Source organism: Aythya fuligula, chromosome 10 (genome assembly GCF_009819795.1).
Source record: "Aythya fuligula isolate bAytFul2 chromosome 10, bAytFul2.pri, whole genome shotgun sequence".
In the NCBI taxonomy this organism is placed as follows: Eukaryota; Metazoa; Chordata; class Aves; order Anseriformes; family Anatidae; genus Aythya; species Aythya fuligula.
In genome coordinates, this window is record NC_045568.1 from 16,309,491 (window position 1) to 16,331,366 (window position 21,876).

General features: G+C 36.4%; 1 protein-coding gene across 1 annotated transcript in view; it reads right to left on the reverse strand.

Moving 5' to 3' along the window:
• Window positions 1-21,876, reverse strand: part of SUCLG2 (succinate-CoA ligase GDP-forming subunit beta) — a 111,312-nt gene that overhangs the window by 58,966 nt on the left and 30,470 nt on the right. Inside the window, exons 3-4 of the mRNA XM_032194126.1 lie at window positions 886-985; window positions 668-758 (exon numbers count right to left, since the gene is read on the reverse strand). Coding sequence (XP_032050017.1) covers window positions 668-758; window positions 886-985 — 191 coding nt within the window. The remainder of the gene's footprint in view (window positions 1-667; window positions 759-885; window positions 986-21,876) is intronic.

The following is a 21,876-nucleotide window of genomic DNA, read 5'->3' on the forward strand; positions in this document are numbered from 1 at the left end:
ACATACAGTGTGGGTCTTGACTACGCACCTGTCTGAGGATCTTTGTTCAGACAAACAAAGCAAGAGATAAAAACATACATAGTAGGTAAGTAATTGCTAGGATTTCCTGACTTTGAGAATTGTACTAAGCTAGAAGTCAAAATTAATTACAGCATACTAGCTCAACTCAACCATGACCATGCCCACATTTTACCATGCATCCACAACATGTTAAAAACAAAATACTTTCAATCGCGACCATTTTTTATTTTTTAAATTGAGATCATTCTCATACAAAATCATCTGTCTCTATCTTTAATGAGGGTTGCCCAAAGTTATTCGTAAATGAATTAAAGATAATAATACTGCAAGTCATCATGTATATATTACTTCTCTTAGCAGACAGTCTATATGCATGTACAGCTATGCTATATAGAGTTCTGCTAGCATTTAGTATATATTTGATAAAGGATGAAGCTATGAGAAATTAGGTATGCTGAATTTTATAGACAAAGCATATGCATACAAAGATAAGAAGTGTAATGTATTTTTTTTTCTTTCAACAACCAGATGAAAGAAATCTGATGTTGGAAAAGGAATGGAAAAAAATCTATGGCATATAGCACAGCATGTTAATACATGCTGTAGCTAAACAGAGTTCTCAACTTTTAAGAGGCATATATCTTACCTTTTTCACTGTCACACCATCCTTTGGAGTTTGCTTTGTTGACAGATTGTACCCAATCATCTGTTTAGCAAGCTGTTCAACAGTCTTAGGGCTACAAACAAAGGAAAAAGGTTAGCCTATTGAAAGATATTAAAAGAAAGTCAAATAGCAATTGTAAACAGCTTAAATATGAAAACAAAATCAATTAATTCACACTTTTTCCAATTTTAAAGACTTACTCTTTAGTTAGATGGACTCCTCCTTTCAATCCACTGTTGAAAATACCTTTTCCTCTCCCTCCAGCCAGAATCTGTGCCTTCAGAACAATTTCCTTTGCCTCTGTGAAAGAAACACAATGCTATTCTATCATGTGTCATTTATTGAGCTTGTTAGCTTAAGTTTAAAACGTATTTGCTGGTTAGATTGTTTAAAAAAAATGGGAAGTTCGAAACTGGTGAGCAATAAAATGATAGTCAATTCACCATTTTATAAAGCAACATTGAAAAAAGAAAAAGGAGATTAAAGGATAAATATATAGTAACTATCAGCTAGATAAATACGACATTATTTAGATAAAAATCATGCTATTAATACTACACAACCTGCATATCAAACTGTATGCTGATATGGTTTGTTGGCTTACACTCTGGCATGTTTTTTTTTAAATCATGAATCAAACCATAATTTCTCTTGAATGCAGAACAAAAATTCTCATCAAGGAAAATACACTCCAGTCCTTGCTCTGAATACATGAAAGTAAGGCTGTGGAAGTGGTTATAAAAGAAATTTTCATCGACCCTCACAACTGATGCTGGCATTACCAAGTAAATCCAGCAACAGAAAACATGTTATCCCATGCCCTTCAGATGAGAGAAGGCATCATCTAAAGCTTTGGCAATGTGAACGTAACAGTAACAAGTGCAGCAAGACAAAGTGAAAAAAGTAATTGCAGTGAAACACAGGTTCCAAACAGAAGAGATCTTCATATCCTTATCGAGTAAAATGGGGAAAAGAAAAAAAAAACAAAACAAACAAAACCATCCTTCATCATCTCTGCAGCTCCATGGATGCTTCTTGAACCACAAAGATCTTCCAGGTGGCTATAAGATGTTCATCAACAACAAATACTGTCAATTCTTACAATTACAATTACCATGAAATTACTAGGTATTTTGCAAAGTCTGAGATCCTAAAATTAACATATCCTGTCCTAAATTAGTCATGGCCTAAAGAATAAAATTGTTGTTTTGTGACTGAGTCAATATCCTCTGAATTCTGTGGGGTTCTCTGACTTTACTGATGTTTGGATGAGGTCACCCCTTGAATCAAAACAGTCGATGCAAGTATCCAAGAAAACACAACAATTTGTTATTAAATTGACAGACTTAGTGCTTAAGTGGCATAGAGGATATATAGATACTTACAGTCAAGCAGACAAAGGCTTTCTAGTTTTGTGTTACATATAAATATTTTACAGATGACTGAATACACTTTTGGATATGAGATCATTTTTGGTGAAGCTCAGTTTCTAACACAGCATCATTTCAAAGTTTGAGGATAATACATTTCAGCAACAAAAAAGCAAGCTGTATATTAGGACAGAAAAAAAAATACTATAAAATACATATATTCTAATTTCCACATTAAGACAGAAATGTATTTTTAACATAGCTATCGGAGGTACTGCACCAGGAGATGCCCGATTCCCAAGCTTCTCAAGACAAAATCCCTCCAGATGTTAATCCATTCAGTAACACCTGACATACATCACTCTGAAACTTAAAAGCATTCACCTTGAAAATATTTCATGCATTCCAATATATTCATGTTCTGAGCTCCCTATTATTCATGCCACTCCAAGGCAGATAACAAGGAAATTTAAATGCAACAAAAAGTTTTATATCAAGTATTTTATAAGCACACAAATTATTAAGATGAATTAAAAGTATAAATCACTTCCCAAGCTACAGAAGCAAACCCTAACATCCCAATAGCTGCTGTGATAAAGAATCTAATATAGTATCATTAATAGATGCTGCAAGCATTTAATTAGATCTGTTTAGGTGCCAACCATCCCAACAGTGCTTTGGGATGAGTTTTGGTTGTCAGTGGTATGTGATGTCAGCTGAGCCAATGATCATTGCCCTCTGTGCCACCCATCACTAGGCCAGCAACTCCTTTTTAGTCATAAATGGCACGCTGCAGAGCGCTGATTATCTTCATTTGGCTACAACAAATGAAGGTAAAGAAAGGAAATAATGTCTACGTTTTTATAATCCACTAGAGGACTATCAAGGCAATACAATAACTTCAGAAAAACAACTATCAAAACCATAAATAAACACACTAGAAAGTAAGCATAACCATGTAAGGATTAGACGTGAAGAACTAATCAATATAGTAGCTCAGCAGAGCACGGTACAGCAGGTTCTTCTTGCCCTGGGGAAAGCAACAGGAAGCAATTTAATTCAATAGTTATTTGCCCAAGCTCTGTAAAATGAAGTAAACCAGCCAGATCTTATTTTATAGTAACTAGGCTTGATCATTCAGTACTTACCAAGCTGATTCACTACTTAACATCACCATTTTACTTAAAGAGCCGATCTCTTGAAACGCTCACACAGAGCTGTTTTTATGCCATCTCCTGCCTGAATTCCCAAATTATGTTACGGAAGTCAACCCCCAAAGAAAAACATGTTTTAAGTTGGAATGTATGAAGCAATTCACCTTCACCTTCATTTGTAGGCTCTAACAAAAATAAATAAAAAGCTGTATATAAAGTCAATATTGTACTCATTAAAAACAAAAAGCTGTAATTAATTTCAATTAGCACCCTTCCAAACTGCTGCAGTAAGGTTGGAAAAATGTTAAGGAAGGATTGTGTGGTTATAAATACTGCATTTGAAGAGAACCTAGCACAAGCAACATATCTTTACACCCCCATAAAGTACAGTGCAACATTTTCAACAGCAATGCATTTGGTAATTAAGGCTCCAATGAACTTCTGTTTATGTCCATTGACTGATAAACCTTTGTATAAAATTAAAAAACAAACAAACAAAACACACAGCTTGTTTCTTGAGCGCATATAGATTTGTTGATATAAAAATTTCTTTCACATTAAAAATAATACAAAAAAAAGACTGTTTGCTAAGTGTCACTAATTTAGCAGCAAATAGTTGCAAACTGCTCCTTGCAGATTAATGACGCATTTCTGGTAACAGCATGTGTTCTTAACTAATTTTAACTTGGACACATTAATATCTCAGACTTAACAGTTTATTAACTGAATCATATATACACACACATGCTAATTTTACAGAAAAAAAATGATAGAAGAGTCCTTTAAAAAATTGAGCAAAAATACAACTTGTTCCTAAGCCAGATGCCATTAAATAAGCGGGACCAGCAGTTCTCAGAAATGGCCTCAGAGTTTAAGATTTCACAACTGTAGTTGAGTCCAACTACGTTTCTAACAAATTTAACCTAACAACATAGGAAAAAGACTTAAGTACTTCTATTTTAAATAAATTCAGTCGTTTCGACAGAACAAAATACAGAACTCCAAGGCACAAGCATCCTTTACATTGCACTGAACAATATATCTCCTTCCCTTCAGTCAGCATTGTGAATACCAATGGCAGAGATCGTCCTTGCGATTACAACAAGCTTGATTCTATAATGAAAGCCTATTTAGAATCAATAAAATCTGTCCTGCTTTGGGGAGCTATGATTACTCTGGTCCACTGGTACTGCTTGCAGCAAAAATGAACAGCTTGTTCTCAGCCCACTGCTGTGTATATTTAACTACTGAATTCTTCATCATGAAACAATACCCTGAGAACCATAGTTCTGCCCGTTATAGGGTACACTAATTTATTACCTGTGAACAACTTACCATTATTATTGATATGACTGTGTGATTGCAAATTAGGTGTGTTAAAAATTACATTAACACGTGCTGTAGCTTACCAAAATTAAACTACTGCATAGAATAGACAATGCAAGACAACAAAGTATTAGGCCTCACTCTTGCCTGTTTAGGAACAAAAAAATTATAGCAGTGCACTAGGGAATACACTCGCAAGGCTTCACACACTTCAGAATTAGAGCATGGGACTGAATGGGAGGCAGTCTCATACAAAATCCTAATCACATCTCAGTCTCACCACGCAACTTTCTGCAGCTTGGCTTCTCTATCTGCAGGGGTTCTGGGAAAATTAATTAGTGTTTGCACCTCTTAAAAATGCAGAACCCAATTCAGTATTACATTCATGTATTTTTACCCCAGTGTAAGGCAGCTGATGACAAGAGAAGGGCCAAACCCAGACATCCCTCTTGTTATGAGGTTAGGACATGTTGCGAAATAGATGGAAGCAGCCCAGTGCCATGGGAACACCGCAATGAAGACAAATTGAGGACATGCCAAATTAACATCTCACAGATGCAGCAACTCCTCACTGACCCAAACAGAAGCACAAACACAGAGCCCACAAACCCATGAGAGCCCATCCACAAAGGCAGCAGGGGTCAGTAAGACTCCTCCATCCTTCAATACGCCACAGATGACCCCAGCCACAGTGGGGTTGGGCAGGTATTAGTTTTAAGCACTCTGCTAGCCACCCTTCTTCACCCAGTATCATTGGGTTGTGCTGTATGTAGGGCAGAGCTCTTCAAGCACTCCCCCTCCCCAAAGTCCTGTGAGAGCTAGATGGGGTACTTCCATTTGCCAGCAGCTCCAAACTCTCTACCTTCAGGAGGCAGAGGCCAACCTAATAATGCATTTACCCAGTAGAAGCCCTCCGAGGAACACAAATTGCGTTGTTACCTTTGGACACGTTCAACTTCTAGCTTCCCTTTGTCTGGTCAAGCTTTAATCACCATCTTTTTCATGACAGTCTATAATATTACTCCAATAAGGACTGGCTGGGATGCCCAAAGGATGACCAATTCCCAGCAAGCCATGACAATAATTTACTGATTTCACTGATTTACTGATTTTCTAGAACAGAGCTTCTCTTCCCAATACACTTCTCCCTTCTGTCTCTCCCTCCTCTGCCCCTCATTTGATGAAAATAAGTGAGACATTACAGAAGTTTTTCTGACAGCAGTTACACCTCACTTCAGACAGCACAAGAACCAAAACCCAGAATGCCTACATGCTGCTCCTACTTCAGTTTCCCCATCAGTGGTGATGGAAAAAGCTCAAGTGCAGGAGTGCCTGCTAAGGATTCTGGATAACCTCCCCCAGGCTGCATCTCTGCAGTTTAAAGCTTGTCTTCTGCAACAGAGTTCCCCTTACAAAGGTTAAATTTGTGGGTTGGATTATTTTTTTTCCTACCTCTAGCTGATTCAACAGTAAAATCTTTCCCTCTCAGTAAGGAAGCCTACTTTTCTGGATCTCATCTGTCCTCTTTTGTTGTTGCTACTTTTGTCTTTCTCTAACTTCTCTTCAGGAAAGACCATCTCTAATCTATTTTCCAAAGTTTCAGCCATCCCATTACACTGCTTAGGCAGGATCCTGCAGGTGCTTACTATTCTTTAACAACACTCTTGTCCAGACACACTCTGGTGTACTTACACCAGCACAAGAATGAAGAGAGAACAATAAAAGCTGTAAGGATGAACAATAATATTTAAAAACAGTAATTGAGCATAATTCCCAAACTGAACTCTGAATCCCAAAGTTGCTGTAAGAACTGTTCGTATTTGTGCCACTTTACATGAACTTCCTCTGAAATCTGAGACAGCTTTTCCCACAGAGCAAGTCTTGCTACTGCTCCTGCTGCCCCCCAACTCCTGAGCACTGCAGGGACGTCTGAGGTGCTCCTACGCCCTGCCAAGGAAGCAGATCGAGACAGGAAATGGAAGCTGTCCAAAACAAGATTCATCCCACATCTACAAAACTACTGGTGTGCTTCAACATCTTCAGAATGAATTGTGCAACTGATTTGTGTTCCCCCCTGCCCTTATTTTAAGCTTAACTCCCTTCCTCTGTTATTTCCATCCTTCTGCTCTGTAACGCTGAAAAGAATTATGTTCTTACACATCTAGTTTCTACAACCTTTGGTTTTCAGACTGGTTTAAAGTTAAATAAATCATCCTTTTCATGACTCCACGCTTTTGAATATATTGTATATTTATTGCTAGATTATAAGCCTCATTAAAATCTATAATGATAAATTAGTCAGTCTCTTGATTCTGTCAGTGCTGTTATTAATTGTTTTCATAACCATTACTACACACTTCACCGGTGATAAAAATTTTAAAGCTACATAAAATCAACTAAGCTAAAGCTCACTCTTAATAGTGCACTCTTAAACCTCAAAGTAAAAGTAATCACACTTCTTATATTTAAGTTAAAGTTGATAAATTACTTATATAGCAAACAGAACCTCACGACATCCAGCAGCAGGCAAAAATATGCACCTCGAGGCAGGGATCCAAAGAAAAGTTTTCACATTAAAATTCTTTCATTGTACATACATGTTTAAAATTTTATCAGAAATCTTGTTTCTGATAATTTGCCAACCTTTACGAGTTTCTCTTTTCAACCTAAATTCTCATTATTTTTAATGTAATTTTGCTCTGGAATAGACCCAGGGTTTAGACAAACTACTACCTGTCATCTTCTCTTACAAACACAGGAGGAGACGTGGTTTGAAAAATCCAGAGGGGGAACAAATTCTTCACATGGTGGAAGAGCACTGAAGTCTATCGACAGAACTAGCAAAAGCTTTTTATGCCAGCTCTCAGACAACATCCATCCTACAGGTAAAACAGAGAAGGACACATTCTGTAACCTGCAACAACAGCCTGCCCTCCTGCAGCATACTGTATAGCACATACTGAACAAAATAAAAATCCATGCAAGCATATTTCTTCTGTCATTATATCCACCATTTTTGTTCTTTATGACTTCATAGTATTCTTTGTAATATGGACATTAAAATAATTTTCTCCTCTTTGGACAATTTCAGACTAAGAATCTGCAAAAGCAAGCAACGAATATTTCTGCTGTGTATCAGGTGTGATTCCCTATTACCTGACATCATCACAAAAGCATCTCAGTCTAATCTATTAGTATGTACTGAGATTTATTAGAAATTTGGGCATGTAAAACTGTGTGGTTCAATAACCAGATACGGAATTTATCTGTTTTCCTTATAAATATAAAATACTTATAAATCTTGCGATGCATCTTTCTTAAAACACTCAAAATTAAAAACTCATCATTTTACCTGACTTTTAGCAAGTTATTTCTCTCCACATTTCACTTTTGCCTAAAGTACAGAAAAGAGTTACAGCAAAACAAGTTTACTTACAGTTTTCTTAGTTTCTTTACCTTTCAAAGTTTTCAGGGATTTCAAGTTTCCCTTTCCAAAGTATTCTGAAGACATTTAGTTTTTTAAACACACTATATATATATATGTATTGTGTATATATATATATATACACAAACATATTTCAAAGTTAGCAGATTCAGGCAGTCCTAAATTCTTGATTGAATTCCATAACTCCATTTGTTTTAATGCAATTCAGAGAACAGGTTTCATGCAATCTGTAGTGCTGAAGTCAAGCAGTCATTAAGAACCAACACTGCTCTCGCCCCTAACTGCAACAATACTCACACCTGTTTTCCTGGAAGGATTTCAAAACTTTATTCTTTGTGATTATGTATAAGGCATAAGGCAGACAGGCCAGAAAAAAAAAAGTCTTTTCTGATTCTGACTGATTCTGATTCTTTTATCCATTACTAAACTGCAGACATTGAAAAATTTGTACTTAATGTAGAAAACATAAAAACTGGGGAATATATATTAAATCTTCCATTATTTACTTTTAAGCATAAAAGAGTGGCAATAGAATATACTTTTAAATATGGAGCATAAAATAGGAAACCTAAGCAAGAAACAAGGGAATTCACATGGAAAACAAACAAACAAACAAAACAATATAAAAACAACTGCAACATTACCACCATTACTTAAGTTTCCATTCGATTAGCTTTACAAAGGAAGAGGAAAAGTAAAAGATGGTATAAAAACCTTTTATCCCCTGGGATAACCCTTTAGTTTCTGATCATGGAAGAATAATATTAATGATTTATATCACACTGTAAAGCAGCTGTTTAAACACTAAATGTCCTTAATTTTACCCAGCAGATTCCTAGCTGAGCTAACAATATTGGTGACCATGCACTGTACCAATGTACGCAGTCTCTCTTCTTTTCTTAGCTTCTGTTTGTCCCCTTAGTTTTCTTTATGGATTTATAAAGAGCTGCTTCTTACTATACACAGTCACAACATACACTGTATGAGGACACTGGACAAGCTGTTAGCTTGATTAGCTTAATAATAGATTTTTGAGTGTGATTTCCAATTAATTTTTTTTTCCACATTCCATGGAAAGGCGAAATTACAAAGCCATATGGTGCTTCATAAGTAACAATTAAAAGTTATTTTCTAATCTTTATGCACAAAAAAACCCAAACCACCAACCCACACCACCATAAAAATACATATGGGCACAAGGGCACGAAGGAAATGAAACTCTGGAATGTCTGCAGCTGTCCAGAAGGATCCAAACACTTCCTCAGCTTCTTCCCCATTCACACATTTCCAGTCTGTGCTAACACGGAATATTACAATTAATCACAATGTATGCCTCAAAGCTCATAATTAAGGCTCTCTTTTGAAACTGCAACTTCATAACAACAGCTTGTACAAAGATCTGTGTACCACAATGCATGTTCTGATTCTGATACTCCACTATACCCCTTGCATGGATTTGTTAACAGCTTTGTCCCTGCCCAAGCGCAAGCATTTGCAGAGCTCTGACAGTCAGAGGAGTCCCATCCGTGCTGGCATCTGGGAGCCTGTAGGCTTACTGCAGGACCCCACTATTTTTCCAGCAATTCACACTATCCAACACAGGCATGTGACTGTAATTGAGGAACTACTCTACTCCCACATAAATGAAACTTAAGCTGTTGCTCCAGATGATCCCCTGGCAGCCCCCTTCCTCCTCTCTGACCCTTGTAACACCTTCTGTATGTGCTAATTGTAGAGCAACTGGATATGGGACTCCCACTTGTGTACCCAAAGTTTGATAAACTCTTAACGTGTCTTACTGTAAAATGGAGATAGCAGAGCTGGCTACCTTACTCACTGGACACTTCTGGACTAACACCTGCATATGGGAAGGGAAAGTTTCCTTAGAAGCACCTTGGATAACTGCTTTTATTACCTCTACTACTGGAAGTCAAACTGATGGGCAGAGAGATTTTGTTGTTTTTCTCATGAGCAGCGAGACTGCAGAGCACAAGCTAGCCCTGGGTAGCTGGAAAGCAGCATTCACCACCAACACAGGCAGATCCAAACACATTCACTCATCATATAAATGATTCTTATCATCTGCACATCTCCTGGGGACAATATTAACAAGAGATTTTGCTAAACAAAGAGCAATAGGAAGAAAATATATCAAAAACTTAGACATCAACGTATTATTTTAAAGTCAAGAGGATTGTATGCCTTTCTAAATATACCTATTTTTAAATCTGCTGAATTCTTGCATTCAAAAGTACTGTACACTGTGATCTTTGTTGATTCTCAAGAGAGCAATTTTGTCAAATTCATCTTTTGTGGAAAGATATTTTGAGGCTATACTGAAGATAAGCCAAAGAGAAGGAAATTTAACATCCTTTCAAATTCATACTCACAGGATTTTTTTTCCCCTAACAGTCTATGCACTGCTTTTATATACAATATATACACACATATATGTAGATCTACCAGCATAAAGATTTCATTAATCTAAAAACTTAAAACAGAATATTCATGTTCTAAAGTACAGAATATAAAAATTATGGTAAGTGCAGAGACAAAAGAGAAGAAAAAAATTATTCTCCTTTGTGTATTTTATTAGAAATGATCTAAATTTAACTACTGTTTGCATAATGCAATAATATTCAATTAACATCTAGCCTGTAACTTCAGTTAATAGTAAAATAACCCAAAAGTACTCAACAAGAAATACACATACCTAAGAAATTTACAGGTCTAACTGAAAATACTACAGTATTTTGGAATGTCTACCTTGAGAAGATAGATATACACGCACTTACAGATAGTAGTTTGTATACAAAAACCCTGTAAGTTTAGCTACTAGAGAAGAGAATGCTCAACAGTATCGTCTGCAAGTATAATGATCCTTTCCCAAAATCTGCACTTCCAGAACGCATTATACCTGAGTAGGTCTACCATATCTCACCAACCTGCATCACACCAGACATACTATATTTTCTTCTCAGTTTGAAAGCGCTGTGGCAAGTCCATATATACACCTAGATAATATGTTACAGCGTAAGAAATGGGGTGCTCTTTTGTACAAAGCTTGTTATTGAGCAATTTGTGAATCTTCGTATTGTGAAAATCTCAAATTCTGTATTAGTCAATTTGGTTTCTTATAATGATTTAATGATCTTATAGGCACACTGTTAGAGACACAGGAAAGCCATCCCTGGGAATGGGATCTTTTTTCCTGGAAAGATATATTTAGGAGTTGATATACTTGAAGCAAACATCCATACCAGGAGGCAAGTCAACTCACATGGCCCACTGCTTCTGTTTTCTTTCCTTGGTATTCTACTGGGCATTTCATACTAGTATTTGCTTTAGATTTTCAACAACTTGCAACATGGTCTACATGATTCGATCAAAGTTAGCACACAACACATAATACTATGAAAAATTTGGCTACCACCTTACTGCAAAACAGCATTCTACTTGCAAGGAACTATCTGTGGAGAAATACAGCTTTTTAGCAGGATATACTACCTTAGCTACAATCCTAACAATTCATCCCTTTTGCTCTTCAGAATTGCCTTTAAAAGTTCCATATAAAGGTCCCAAGTATAGAAAAGTAATACAACACCAACAGTTGACTTTTAAGAATTGTATAGTAAAAGTAAAAAATGGTGATACATTACAAAAAAACCCACAAACATTAAATGGAGTATGTAAGTTATTCTTTGTATATCAGTGATGTATTACAAACATCATTAGTGTTTTAGCTACTAAGAAATACTGAAAAGCAGCATTTTACTTGCTAAATTACTGACAAAACTGCTACTAAAAATATACTTGGTGTACAGTCATTTACCCCAAAGTGACATTTTAAAGATAAATAATTGATTTCATTTAAAGCAATTAATTATCAACCAAACTCATCATTTTCTCATTTCCCCCACAAGAAGTATTATCTCTAGTATGTGTCCTAAACAAACTCATAAGAATCTAAATCATTATTTTCTTTCTTGAATCTTCCTTTTCTAACACAATCTTTTTTTTTCCTCCCTTTTATACAAAAATTTCTATTGTTTCTCAAGGGAAGACTTTTTCAAATTTGTCACAAATGTAGCCATTCTGATATCAACATATTTTTCTTCAAAGCAAATCGGATACACAGCCTCTAGACTACAATTTGAAAGATGAACATACTGAACACATGAGAAATGAAATCAGATAACACACAATAATTTTCTCTTACACCATTGCTCTGAAACTGAACAACTACAATCACATCCTTTCTTTCAACTCACACAAACTGCCTTTATGATATTACCTCAGTTGACTCTTGCAGAACCACGTCTACATCTGCTAAAATAACTTTTTAAGCAGCAGCAACTAAAGTGAGGTTAGGCCCTGCTTGCTGGTAGGCTGCAGCAAAGTTAAAATATCAATAATTGCCTGATTTCAGTATAGAAAACATTTTTTAGAAATGAAATAATTTTAAATAAAGCCCTAGTTGGTCACAGAATAATGGCTTATGTAAAATGAAATGATCCACCATTCAAGGCAGCCTGTACTGTATCCCAAAAGGCTAGGACAAAAATAAAAAATATATAGATAAAAATATAAAATTATAAAGCCAATTAGAAGATGACAGAACAAAGCATAAAGGTCCACCATCCCCAGCACAAAGCACTGTCCATATGCCTGTAACCTAGGAAAACAGCAGAGGGACAAGAAATACAGAAGCAAAAGAAGAGTATCAGAGTGAAGAACCTGAACCATTTTGTGAAATGAAGTAATTTCCCCTAGGAGTGGAATGCTTCATGGCTCTGTGTAGTGCAGCTCTGGAGAAACGCTTCAGCCAGAACTGCAGAAAAGGTGTTGATGGAGAGAACAAGACATCTAAGGCTCTGACCTTGGCCATCCACATTAGTGATGTGTGCTCTATGCAATAAACTTTTCATGAAGCTCTCAACTTTCCTAGCCTAATGAAAGAAAGAGGGCAACAAATAAAACTAAATAGTAAGAGTGGATTACTTTCACCAGAGTGCTACTGCAGCCTTCTGCTCTCCTGTCCAAGGAGCGAAGTGATGAAGCACTGCAATACCATTCATGTGACACTGCAGACTCGTGGTTAGAGTTGGCAGCCTTCCGTCGACATCTCCAAGGAACTATCCTGTTACACAATCAATTAAGCAAAAAGATAAAGAAAGAAAAATCTTGCAAATGAGTAGTTGGAAGATCACGCACATTTCATTACTATTACCATTTTTCTACATGGCTTCTTATCATTCACCTAAGTCAGAACAGTCATCAAAAATTAAGATTTAATTCTGCATTAAACAAACTATGAGTAGTTTAAAAGTGGTTCAAAATCTACATAAATCAAACACAGCCAGACTTCTATTGCTTATAATATTGACCTCAGCCTTGCAAAGCTATTACACAGGCATTCAAATTTAAGGTCTATGGATTTGCTTTCAAAGCTTTCCTTGTACACACCTGACTTGTCATGGAGCTTCTCAGTGCTTGAGGAAGTCTGGATCAAAAAAAAAAAAAAGACTAAACTTTATAAAACACTCGTAATCTGTGACAATAATTCGGAAGCATCTTTTAAAGGTTCTGTTTTTCAAGTGCTACAGGGCAGAGTATCCTTCTCTGAAAACACTCCCCAAAATAACCCAAGAGCTGCCAGCTAAAATTGCTGGTTTTGAAACTTTAGACCATCTGTATTTGAAATGAGCATTCTGTAGATAGATATTTGCACCTTTACCATGCCAAGACATGCCAAAGGAGGGAGTCTCAAATGTAAACACGTTCTGCCTGCACGGGTATAGACACAAACATATAAATATAAAAAAATACACTAAAAAAAGTATTTTCCTGCAAAGATGCACTTGAAGTCAGAATCAGCCTGTTTAATTTTTATGCTTGTAGCATCCATTGAACTAGCACATTAGTTGGCTACAAAAGCATTGTCTATACACCAACCCACTCTAAAAGGTGGAAAAACATTATAAAAAGCCAAAAAACAGTCACTTTTAAAAAAAAGTTTTTATTATTTTTAACATAGTTGGTGTTTCTTACACTCTCAAACATGCTTTATTATAAATTATTATAAAAAAACAACACAAGTAGTAAGATCAATTGGTATCTTCCCATTACTTCTATCTGGTATTCACTACCCAACAAAGCAATTCAGCCATACACAGTTGAACATGCACCTTACAGTCTCTACGGTCCTACAATCATATGGCCCTCTTATGTTGCCAGAGCCATTTCTGTACAAAATATACATGAAAAATGACTTCTAGCTGCAGCATTTCACAGTATATATATAAAAAAAAACACTTTCCAAACTCATAGGTTGAGCAAAAATTTTACATCTCTTTATTTGTAATTTATGCAGAAAATTAATACACTTTGTAAAAGGTTGTCAAAGTTGTTTTCCTGTTTTTTCTTCAAAAAAAAAAAAAAAAAAAGATAACTTTCACACACCTGTTTTTCCTGCTGACAATTTAGTCTCCTCCTCTTGTAAATATGTGCCTCTAAGAATAAATTGTGTTTTATTATTAAAGATAAAAATATGATTCAATACAAAGCAGAAAAGCCAATCTCTATAAAGTTTCCCAGCACAGCTTTTATATGACAATTCAAGTATGCAACCAGAAAGGCATTTAAGCAAGAATAAGAATATCCTAGCTGTACATGGGACTGAATATTAATGGATTATGTAATGCATTTAAAATGCAAAAACCGCACAGCTTCAGCCAGATCCTGAGAAGTAAAATCAATGGTAACTCTTTATGATGGCAATATTCTCTAATGAGTACCTGACACATCTGACAACTATTGCCTATATTAGAGCCAAAATAAGTCCACAAAATTAATAATGAAGTAGCATTTTTTGACTTCTATATACAGGTCAGTTTTACTCCTAAGTTGGTTGATACGGAAGAAAAAAACACCACCCACAAAAAAAAAAAAAAATCAACAACTTGATTTTTCCATAAATGTATTCTGCTTGGAAAAGTGCCTGCATGAAGCACACCGGGGAACAGGAGTGCAAGCAGCCCATATCCCCTTGCCCTTTGTTTAGATTGTCAGTTTTTCCTTTTGATCTTTCTTTGCAGTTGAAAAAACAAAAATTGATTTTCCCTGTTGAACTGAAGTAGAAAAAGGACAATATTTTATTTAAGATCCTTCACTCCCCCACATAAGCCTATTTCTTTATTTATATACAAAAGAAACTATCTTTTTGTTCTCTTAAAAAATATTTTCAACTAGGGAATGCTCTCGGTTTACTGACTGTGGTTTCTTAAAAAAGGAAGGTCTTAAATTCCCAATATTGGTCTCCTGCAGAAGAGCATACACCTCAGAAACCGTCTGGAGCTACAGAAGCTGAGCTTCAGGAAAGCAGCAGTCGTGCTCGTTAGGTGCTTGCATCAGCCTAGGTTACTAGCAATATTATGATCAAAAGCTTGTTTGTGGGCAAAGAGAAAAGCACAGTTTAGATAAACAGATATAAAGCCAAGACCATATTGACAGTATAATCATCATCTTAATAGTCTAATCAAAACATCATGATTATTCCAGAATTATTACAGAAAAATGAAAGTCTATGAAAATTTTAGACACTTTTTTTTGTGTGTGTGTATTTCTTAATTTCTACCCCCCTTTTCCTGGTGTTAAACTTGTCCCTCTAGAGCTCTCCTGGGTCCTATGGCTTGCAGTTTCATTCTGGTCTATGGTGTTAAAGTGATTCTTCAGCTTGTGGAGTCCTTTGCTGGAAAAATATATGACGTTCACATTGATGGTTTTGTCTTTCTCACTTTAATATCCATACACACAAAATCTACCTTTTCATATTTTAAAAAGTGGTCCACAGGTCCATCTTGATCTGAGTTTGCTATATGTAGTGCCTTTTACAGACATTAGATAGCAGTTCTTTGCTCTCTTTCCTAATCCTAATGTAGTTTTGTCCAGTTCTAGGTTTGCATTTCTTTAACCAAGCTTTTCTGAGTTATTCAATGCCATGGATCTCCAGCATTAGACTGTACTAAAGCTTCTGGTTTTACTCATTGGTTTACAATTCTATTAAAATATAAGTAAAGCCAACAGAACATCTGTGCTAATCTCAAATGCTGTGAGCTTCGTCCATGTCTCACTGAAGACGGGATATAGTTATGGTTGCTTTTAAGAACAATCTTCAGTCACCAAAGGAAGCAATGACTTCTAGCAAACAAAATGTTACAGTCCATTTCATACTTTCACATAATTCTCAAAGATAAACCTTGTAACTTCATTAAAGGTTCTGAAGTTCCTCCACACTCACCATGCATTCAGCAAGACCCCTAGATATCTTGCAGATGGTAGTAATACCATCCATCATCGTATTCCAACAGTAGTTGATCATTAAATGAGAAATACTGTGTACACTAATGGAGTAGCTATTAAATATATATTTTAACCCACTGTCACAAAAATTACTGTATTATTAATCCTTTGAATTGCATTTACAACTTGCATTTCAGAATAAAGTGCTGATATTGGCAAAAAAACATTAAAAGGCCCCCTAACACCTATAGGTATTATCAGTTCTAGTGGACTGCAAACTTGCTGTGTTGTCTGCATGCATTCTTTTAGATGCTTAAAGAAAGCTGAGCTCACAGACTACTGAGCTAATGCTGAAGCTCCAGGAAAGCTGAGGACACGTGCTCTCACATCTGCTCACTCAGAAGCATGAGAAGCTCCTGTCCATGGCCGGCTGCAGCATGCAGCCATCCAGCTGTTCCCCTTGACTGCTCCAGTCCTTTTAATCTCTCTTTTGCTGTGAATTTGGGAAGGCTTACACAGCTTTGCCCAAGCATTTTGTTCGAATCAATTCAGCGTTTGATTTGTCACACAGAACTCTATTCAGAACAGTCCGGTGGAGAGCATACCAAACGCTGTGTAATTGTGACCAAACGGTCTGTAGCGAGGCCAACCACTGAGAAGTTTAAACCCAAAGAATACAAACTGTGAGTCTCCTTAAGCTATGTGATCCTCCTCTTTAAACCCTGCAACAAGGAGAATGCATAGGACAACCAGATTTAGTTACACACACACACACACACACAAAAAAAGCAATTTTTACGTCCACCAGGCACACGTGGAAGTCTCAATTACTATTGGTGCTGACCTGGTTATTTAGAATCTTACTTGCCTTCCTCATGCACTATCCTGTCCTGTGTAGACCTTCCCCAGCCCTTTGAGGATAGGCACACATCCTGCTCACCAGTTCTAGCAGCTGAGCATTCGCATCTCAACCTCCAGTCACTACCTCTTAGCAAAGACATAACTATATATGTTACACTCAGACTTAACGTTATGCAATCTGGAAAACTTGAAGTTAGCCTACAAAAATGGGATGCAAGGGCAACAGGGAGGCATTAGCTTCTCATTTGGCAGTCAGCATTTGCAGGGAAAGATGCATCTCGACATGACGTTGAAATCAGCAATGCTCAGTTTCACTTAGGCTTAGTGCAAGATGAGCTCTGCAGGGACTCTGCAAGTAGGTATTATGCTTGGAACTTGAATTCTATGTATTTTAATCAAACTGCATGGTCCAGGCATCTCTGAGAGTGAGCAGCCCTATGAAATTCCAAAATTTGCAGCTTTCTCAATTACTCACAAATCAAGATAGTTTTTCTGGCTAAAAAATTAAAATTGCAATAAGCAACAACTGTGTGTGCAAAGACAAAGGAACATGCAGGTGATTTATGAGTTTTGAACCTGTGCTGAACCTGCAGAGGGACTGACATAACAGGTGAGCAAGTACATCTCAGATGTTCGCATTTATGCATGATGCCATTCAGCTACTGCTCAGCTTCAGATGAGCAAGATTGTGAACCAAATCTGTGTTGAACTTAGCAGCAGCAGAGGATTGTATCTATACACAATCCTTGCAACCATGGTCCAGCTGAGAGACCTAAGCACCAATCCCACAGACCCTACTATGAATCCTGTAAAACAGATTAATTCCCTGACATCCTAACAACTATTAAAAACTGGTTAATATTTTATTAGCTTAAGGGCAGCAAGTTGCTTTGAAAAGAAGAAAAAAACAAAAAAACTGCAACTCTTGTGCAGTCACTCAGTCATGTCTGCCTGGTTTACGAATTTTAAGAGGTAACTACTGAAAAAGAACTTTACAGTATATTATTACTTTCTTCTACACTGCAGAAAATAGTTTTGGATTTTATTGAAGTGTCAGGTATAGAATAGGGCAATTTTTCTCTAAGAGTCAGAATTTTTGCATTATGCTTTGTTCATGCTTCTGCCGTCTCTTCCACTGCAGCTTTCTCACATGTTTAGACCTTCTACTTAAGAAAGTATAAACTATATATTCATAAAACAGTGGCCACAGCTTACTCCCAGGATGTCTCCTGTGATATAATTTATCTAATATAATACATGAGAAGGGATTTTAAGCAGCTAAAACAATTCATAGAGAGACAAGAGAACACACAATTAATGCTGCCTTGCCTGCTGTTAACTGCAATAATTACTTGTTAGTTGTGTGGGAAGGAATGTAATGTATCCTATCATATAGGCAAGGGCTTTGAGCAACCTGGTCTAGTGGGAGGTGTTCCTGCCCAGGGCAGGGGGCTGGAACTAGATGACCTTCAAGGTTCCTTCCAACCCAAACCATTCTGTTTCTCTGACTATTTCGGTGATGTGCTCCTGTTAAATTACGTCTGAATCCAGCCATTAAAAATCTCTCCCTAGTATTTAACCTGAGTGGTTTACTTCCTTTCTTCATTAGCCTAGAGTTTGCTGAAGGAACGCTTTGTGCACTTGATGGAAGTTTGTATGTATCACTATTTATAGGATAGTTGATGTCAAAAAGTGTAAAAAAATAGCCATATATCAGAATCCATAACATTCAAATTCATAAAACAGAAAAAGCTGTATGAACATTAGAGAATCAGGAGACTCACTGGGAAAATGGACAACATGAAATATGAAAATACATCAAATTGTTTTAATCCCAAAACTGTAAAATAACTTTTTTCAGTAAGAAGGTATCTTAAAGCATGTAGCAACTTCTCATGACTCAAAGAAACAACTATTTAAATAAATACTGTATCTGCATATGGACTTCAAATAGGAATGTCACTCAAAAGATAAAAATAAGCAAGCTATTTATAGTGCACGTTAATTACCATATTTAAATGGCACATTACTTTATGGTATGTGATGTAAGTTTGTATTTATAGTAAAAAATTTGTATAAGAAAATATTTTCTTGAGATAGTTAAACTTGCAGATCTTATAAAACAAATCATCCATGGTAAAAAGAACAAAAGGGGATGCTGGACCTGCAGACGGTATCAGGATTACTATTATGATACTCTTCAGTGGAGCACAATACTCATACACCTAACATGCAATGAGATCAAGACAGCTACTGCTCAGACACACAGATGAATGGCTGGAGGGATGAAGGGATAAAATTTGGCTGGGAGCAGAGGGAAGCGCAGTGAAGTAATGATGAATCTTCCCAGTGACTTTAATGAATTTAGAATGGGACTAAGCAAAGCAACATATTTTTCTCTTCCCAAAACACATTAAGAGCATAAAATAAAATATTATAAGATCATTTATACAATAAGAAACTAGACAGACTGGTCAAAACCACTAAGCCATGACACTACATTTCTGATACAAAAGAACTAACTTTACACAGAAAGTTTCAGCTGTTCAAGCATTCAACTTCTTTTTTCCTCCTGCAGAATCAAATTACTTTGAACTTGTTTTGTCCCTGCAGCAATGTGATCCTCCCAGGTGTCCTTGCCCTGCGCCCTGCCTCCAGCAGCACCCGGTGCCCAACGTGCCCTCTGCTGCGCCCCAGGATGGCCGATGTGACTCTGGAGATGTACTCGGGGCTGGAAGTCAGTCTGGCCAGAAGATGAGGACAGCCACGGTCACACAAAACACCAGCAGCACCATGGCAATAACTTGAAGCAAGATTGTTGGATTTTATTTTTTTTTAAAACCAAAAATTAAGACCTTCTCCCTGAAGAAAAACAATTCTGCACATACATCACAGTTACACTGCTGTAGCATTTCCTCCTCACTATCTATGACCTCCTCCTCTTTTTTTCCCTTTCCTTTCCATTTTTTATTGTTTACTATTTACACTGTAAATATCTCATGGCTGCCTTACTTCCCTCTCTCTGCAAAAATCCTGGGTTGTTCTTAGGCATTTAGAACAATAAATATCTTTAAGATTTATAGCCTAACGTTTGGCTCTATTTATCTTACTCAGGTGAGTGGTCCAACCAAGCCCAAGGGAGGAGCAAGAAAAATGTTCTCCTTCACAGTGACACAGGAAACAATAGCTGCCTTCACAGCGGGACAGAGTAGAGTATACCACATATAGGTCACACGGTCAACTTTGGATTTTTCATAAGAAACCAAAAATCACTTAAAGAAGAGCACATCTAAAGTCTGGAACTAGAGCTGAACATGATTTTCACTAAATGCTTTTCATGATGACATTCTTGAGGGTTAACACCTCATTTAAAATATACAGTGATGCACAAAGTTAGATAGTATCTCCCCACTGAATCCAGCAGGGTTACAAAGGCACATTTCATATTCATGAGCGTGTTAAAATGTTTTACTCTTTTTAAACTGCAAATATTTGAAGATATGTAGATAAACATATTTTAAATTCACAGCACTTTCTCAAATATGAAGTAGCAGATTAACAAAATGTCAGATCATCCTCAGCTTCAAAAACTGTTCTATCGTTTTAGGTAAAGATTATCTACAAAAAAAAAAAATCACAGCCTCTTATGATTATAGTTCTCAGCTGCTGGATGTTTTCAGACTATCAACTTGTAACTTGCTCCCATCTTTGAAGATAAAACAAAGCTCTTGCAAGTCATGCTAACCTTTGCAAAATACCAGTTAAGATTACTCCATAGACTGGATGAAGAAAACAGGGAAAGGAAATCATGGTGTGGAGGCTGCGTGTTGTGAGCTCTGAGTGTTGTACAAGCTCAAATAGATTTCTAGCTTGGTTCAAAACCATGTGTTTTTATAAAAAATGTACAAGCAAATATCCTTACACATCAATCAGAGCTCATCCTAAAACACCACCTATTCCATAAAGACCAAAGATATAACAGATTTAACAGAAACAATTGACAGATCTAGAAAAAAATGCAATTTCTTTGATTGAATTATATACTGAAAGTGGTTATCTAACAATTGTTTGCTCCTGCTACACTGTGTCACCTGCGGGATGGTGGAGATCCGGGAAATTACGATGGCATCAAACTAGGGCAATAACCAGAACTGCCACACTAAAATCTCAGCAAAAGAAATAGTAAGAGATTGAACAATAATTCAGAATTCAGATAAAGAAAAGCATCCGAGTTAAGATTTGTTCTTTCAGCACTATTTTAACTATTAATTTGAAGGAACTTAACACTACTCTAAACTCTGTTTGCGAAGTTTCCCAGTTTAATTCTCACTAAATTTAGTAGTGTTCCTCCTCCCCTTTATTGTGCCAGCCTTCTGAACCCCAATTACAAAAAAAGTCTCTCCAAATACCTAGAAAAATAGGTAATGAGATGATAACCAGAATTAATATCATATTTGTCCCCTTTGCAGATGAAACTGTGGACACAAAGTTTCAAGTTTTAAAAGGACCACAGTATGGAGGTGGGAATAAATAAGATACTTCTTCCAAGCAACTACTACCAAACTGCTGACTTTATGAAAGAGCTTTGCCAGTACTATAAAAAAGGATACAGTACAGATACTATAAAAAAAGATTAATTACAAATTATTCTTGTCTCTAGATGGTCATCATTTTGCTCTTAGAGTTCATATTAATTCAACATAATTTTTACTACTAGTACTCCCATTAGAAAAG